At 36.5% G+C, this 5,345-nt stretch overlaps 1 protein-coding gene across 1 annotated transcript; it reads right to left on the bottom strand.

Annotated features, from left to right (window-relative positions):
• Nucleotides 1-2,034: 2,034 nt before the first annotated feature.
• LOC111998709 (uncharacterized) lies at nucleotides 2,035-4,945 on the bottom strand. The gene is made up of 5 exons (XM_024030798.2): nucleotides 4,719-4,945; nucleotides 3,177-3,317; nucleotides 2,788-3,027; nucleotides 2,627-2,686; nucleotides 2,035-2,390 (listed from the first exon to the last, which is right to left on the bottom strand). Exons 1-5 carry the CDS (start codon nucleotides 4,827-4,829, stop codon nucleotides 2,286-2,288), a joined length of 657 nt encoding a protein of 218 aa, XP_023886566.1. The 5' UTR covers nucleotides 4,830-4,945; the 3' UTR covers nucleotides 2,035-2,285.
• Between the last annotated feature and the right edge of the window lie 400 nt (nucleotides 4,946-5,345).

Consider the following 5,345-nt stretch of genomic DNA (forward strand, 5'->3'; position numbering starts at 1 on the left):
GGTTGGCAATGTGGAAAAAATTAGAATTTGGCAGGATTACTAGCTGCCAAAAAAGCACCCCCTATTATCCGAATGTCCAATAGCAGATTTTGAAGACTACTGTGGATATTCTTATTGATCCACATACTAGACAGTGGAACGTAGAGATGGTGGAAGGGTTATTCAATGAGGAAGAGGCATAGTTAATCAAGCAAATTCCACTAAGCCGATTTGCATCAAAAGACATCTTGTATTGGCCCTATTCAAGCAACGGACTGTACAGCTGCAAGTCAAGTTACAAGTTCTTAAAAATGGAGGAAGAGCTAATTGATAGTGCACATGAATCGTCGACAAATGGAGACACACAGGTTTGGAAGCAAATATGGTCCATGCGTGTATTACAAAAGGTGAAGACATTGCTGTGGCGGGCTTGCTGTGAAGCCATACCAACCTAAAACTCTCTGTTTCAGTGCAAAATTACAGAGGATGATTTATGTGTGAGATGCCGAGCTTTAACAGAAAATTCCCTAGATGCATTGTGGTCGTGTCCAGAGTTTGGTCTGATGTGGGCAGAACCAGAACTATGGAGTTTCCGAAGTGAAGTTAAATTCTTCGACTTCAAAGAACTATTATCATGGATAATCAAGAACAACCAACAGCTGGAGTTATTTGCAGTCAAGGTTTGGTCCATATGGAACCAGCGAAACCGAGTTCGACTTAACCAACCCGCAGATGTCGTCCATCAGATCACTCACCTCTCCAGAACTTGGTTAGCTGAATTCCATGCAAGACAGGTCAACCATGATACATTAGTGAACCATACTCAGCCAAGGAGTTGTAGGTGGAAGCCAACCCCATCAGGTTGCCTTAAAATTAACTTTGATGGGGCGGCTTTCCTAAAGGAGAAAAAATCTAGTATAGGTGTAGTCATTAGAGATAACAGAGGTCTACTAATTGCATCGTGTTCGAAGGTGGTGCATCAGGTGTTAGGCAGTTCTGACATTGAAGCAATGGCTACGGCATGGGCTTATCTTTCACATCAGACACGGGTGTGAGGTGGGCTGTGTTAGAGGGTGATTCCATGGCAGTTATTACAGGTTTAAGGGAGGATGAGAATGTATTGGTACCATGCAGACTACTATTGGAGGATGCAAAGATTTTGTCTAAACAATTTGATGAGCTGCTTTACTCTCATACAAAAAAGGAAGGCAACAGTTTAGCACATTATCTGGCTAGATATGCAATTAGCATTCCAAATTTTTTAGTTTGGATAGAGGATGTTTCATTGCAATTTTATTCTATATTCCAAACCGATTAATCGAGTTTATCTTAATAAAAGACTTTGACTTGTTTTCCCTCAAAAAAAATAGCGTAGAGAGGAAAAACTTGACTAAGAGTGAGAGAAGGATCAGGTTAAATTGGGTTGGATTGAGTTTGAGGTATTTTTCAGCCCAACCGTACCTCCTCGATTTAAGAAATCTATCAAGCCATGGTATCTTTAAAACCAACTCAATCGAGCTCAAGTTGGGCTTTCAGGTTGAGGCCATTGTGTTCAGTCTAAAAAGAGGGTTTCGGGTTTCATTTAACTACTTTAAGTCCATTATTCAATAAATAATTACGATAAACAATTGGAATATTAATTCCAATCCAGGTTTAAAAGTGTTGTATTCGAAGTTTTGAGCGGATTGCTTACCTGACAGTACCTTGAGCATGTCAAAACTCGAAAGTGTAGTATGCAACCTATTACAAAACCAGGGGAATAGAAATGTATGCTCCATCTCTGTAGGGTTGTGCTGTGCACACCTTTACGAAGCCAATTTGGCTCCATCTCGGAATACATCATTTTCAGCAGAGGATACTCCTAATAATCTGTCGATCATGCATTGCCAGAGATGCTAATTTAAAGCCCCCACTGATGAAATTATTGAAGATCTGTTTCTTGATCAGCTAACATCATGCAATTGGACACCCAAACTAAACAAAACAAGGCTCATATCGTACTGCATGTAAACTTTAATATGATATCAAAAGAAAATAAAGAGGAACAAAGCAAAATAGGAAAAGAAAATCCACTAAAAGAGCATCAAAGAAGCTATATGCAATAATACTTCATAATAATGAAGCAAAACTATAATCCAGACTCACGCTTGCTTCATAACAATGACACAAAACTATAATCCAGACACGCTTCCAACAAATTCAACACAAAATGACATCCCCATGATACTCTTCACGACAAAAATATAGGCTAGCAAATGTATTATGAAAACATGTAAATACCAATACATCTAATGAAAATCATTAGTTCAACGATACCCCTTTAAGGGGTCTGCTGTTTTGCCAGACCTAGCATCAGTCCATGCTTTTGCAATTGTTCGTTTCATTTCCTCATCCCCTTCATCGTACATATTCTGCAATATGCACATCAAGATACAATTTTAAAATAGAGAGAAAAAAAGGATGCTGTCTAACAGTAGCCTCTGATAGTTATATTTCATAGGCATGCATGATTACATCCCTACATTGTAAGTATGTCCTATACAATGTGTATGTGTGTGTGTGCGCGTGTGTATGTGTGTGTTTGTGTACTTGTGTTATCTACACCCAAGAGCATAAGTTGCCAATGATAAATCACGGAGAAACTCACCTTCATTAAATCCATGATTCCTGCCATGGGATCTCGATCTTTATCCAGATTTGGCTTTAGCTATAAGGTAAAAACATTACAGAAATAATGCAATTAGATGATTATGTTGAGAAGGAAATATATAAAATCCAATCGTGATACTCCTCACACTATGCAATTACCTTGTCCTCTTTAAACTGCAAATCTAACCAGTTCCCCTTTGAAGCTTTGAATAATATAATAGTGACCCTTGTTGGCTTAATTATCACTTTACACTTCTCTGGAACGATCTCCTTGTTCAATTTGGGTATGGCACATCGGTAGTTCTTCCCTTGGACATCATGGAATTTGACATCAAGAGAAATTGGCTTAAACTCAGTCTCCATTTTTTCCTGTTCAACTCCCTCTAGAAATATATATATCTACAGGAGGCAGAATCATGATTAGAGCAACTAATGGTAATACAAACCATAAGAATTAAACAATAATGAGAACCAAGAACCGTTAGTCATCAAGAAACACAATGGAGAGTTGAGAATTTGAAAAAAAAAAAATTCACATGCATTCTTACCTTGACTTTGTCATCATCCTGATCCCAGCTGAATGATCCGAGCGTAACATAATTTAATGCAGGGATCGGAGATGCCTTAGGTGCAGTTGAAATAGGAGTTGGAATTTGCAAGGGAGGTGCGGAGGTAGCCTCTTTTAAAATCTGCATATGGAGACACAAGATCAGGTTAGTGTTCACAAGCAAAACAAATACTATCTCATTTTCCTATGACACCATAGACAACCGATATACCAATCTTGCAGATTCAGTCTATGGCTCAACATCAGGTAGATGATCATCAAAGTGGGTATCCGGGCTCAATTTATTGCTCAACAAAATATAGGTAAAATTACACTAATCAATATTGACCACTCACTTCCTTGGAAGCTATGTCTACTTCCACTGACAACTATAAATCCAGCACATGAAATTGAAAAAAACAACACCAACAACCAGCAATTGTTTAAGAAGTCAATATAAAAGGGCAATTAGAGTTAAACTAGGTTTTTAAGGGGGTTCTGACTTTTTTTGGATAATACGAAAGTGAGATTAAAATTACTGCAAGAGCAAAAAGACACTAGGCTCCCTAAGCAGACTGCCATGATAGACATCACAAAAAATAATGCACTATTTGGGGTCACATTTCGGTGCTCAAGGTAAGAGTCAGCTCTGAAAGGATATTAATACCCCAAAAAAAAAAAAAAAAAAAAAAAAAAGGGTTCAGAAACAGTTGACACAACTTCCACAGGCATAACTTAATTTAACTTATCCCATAGAGTTCAACTCTAGATCTCAAATCTAGTATAGATATATTATACATACAGACACTCGCACACACAATATTATTATATTACCCCAATAATAATAATAATAATAAAGGAAGAAAGAAATTTGCTCATCAAACATGTGTTAGGAATGTCACCAACGCTTTAGTTAGTAAAGCACACGAATTTATTTATTTATTTAATTCCATTCAATTCAATTGCTTGATTAGTATCCACATATACCTAACTGGTCAATTCAATTGGTTTGAAGTAATCTGTTAGAATTCGGGAGCGTTCTCATACTTCAAGGGACTCCAGATTAATACCATATTTGACATGCGTGTTAAAGAAAAAAAAAAAAAAAAGTAAGGAAATGTGTAATCCAACATTGCGATTTTCTAAATATTAATTTAATAAAGATATTCTGGGAATAATAATAATTTTTAAAAAAAATTCCTGTGCTGTAAGATTCCTAGAAATGAAAATCTCATATTAAGTAAAGCATTTCCCTTTTATGTAAATATTAAATTCTAATCTTAACCCGTCTTAGTATTCAATTCAATTCTATGCAACAATTACAAACGCTTTTTTACTGGCTGTAACAAATAATTCACTATTGTATTATTAATAAACGAAGCAATCAAAATTTCATGCTTTTTTTAATATATATATATATATATAAACAAACACAAAAAAGCAGAATGAGCATTTGTGGTTATTTGAAAAGCAACAATAAATTAGAGATTACAATTTGGCAAATCGCATTTAGAAAAAGAGAAAAAGAAAGAAAGAAGAGAACCTTGTCGAGGTCGCTAATCTGGGAGGAGATGAGAGAGAGGACGCGAGGTCTCTTGGCAATGCTTTGGAGGTGACGAAGCTCCTCCAAGTCTAGCGCTACTTCGTCCGCCATTTTCACTTGACAATACCAAAACTATATGATTTTTTTTTTTTTTTTTTTTTACACTATCAACCCACAGAGACAGACAGACTGAGCTTTTAGACCGTTTTATATATATATATATATGGGAATGGAAAATGCTAGAAGAATTTTTATATGAGTGAGAGAGAGAGAGAGAGAGAGAGAGAGAGAAGGGGGGGGGCAAAATGGGGATTGCGTATTTATTAATTTCGATTAGGGCTTTTTAAAAAACGAGAGAAGGTTCTGGACGTGGAGGGTTACTCTCTCTCTCTCTAACAGCTGGGACTCACCAGAAAGTGACACGTACGTACGTGAGGTTATTTTTCCTTTTTGGACCGGATTGGGTCCAGTAGTCTAATGAATGCTTGGATTCTTTGGAAATAAGAAAGAGAAAGAGAAAAGAAAATTGAAGAATTACTATGCTTTCTTTTGCTTGGGATGTCGAGAGAAGAAATGAGAAGCAAAATATATGATTTTTTTTTTTTTTTTACTTCTATACCCACATGA

Source organism: Quercus suber, unplaced genomic scaffold (assembly GCF_002906115.3).
Source record: "Quercus suber isolate HL8 unplaced genomic scaffold, Cork oak 2.0 scaffold_55, whole genome shotgun sequence".
Classification (NCBI taxonomy): Eukaryota; Viridiplantae; Streptophyta; class Magnoliopsida; order Fagales; family Fagaceae; genus Quercus; species Quercus suber.

Coding starts and splice junctions, on each gene's coding strand:
- LOC111998709 (XM_024030798.2), bottom strand. CDS start 4,829: ATGGCGGACGAAGTAGCGCTAGACTTGGAGGAGCTTCGTCACCTCCAA. Junction 3,028..3,176: donor AGGATGATGACAAAGTCAAG/GTAAGAATGCAT, acceptor TGCCTCCTGTAG/ATATATATATTTCTAGAGGG. Junction 2,391..2,626: donor GAATCATGGATTTAATGAAG/GTGAGTTTCTCC, acceptor TGCATATTGCAG/AATATGTACGATGAAGGGGA.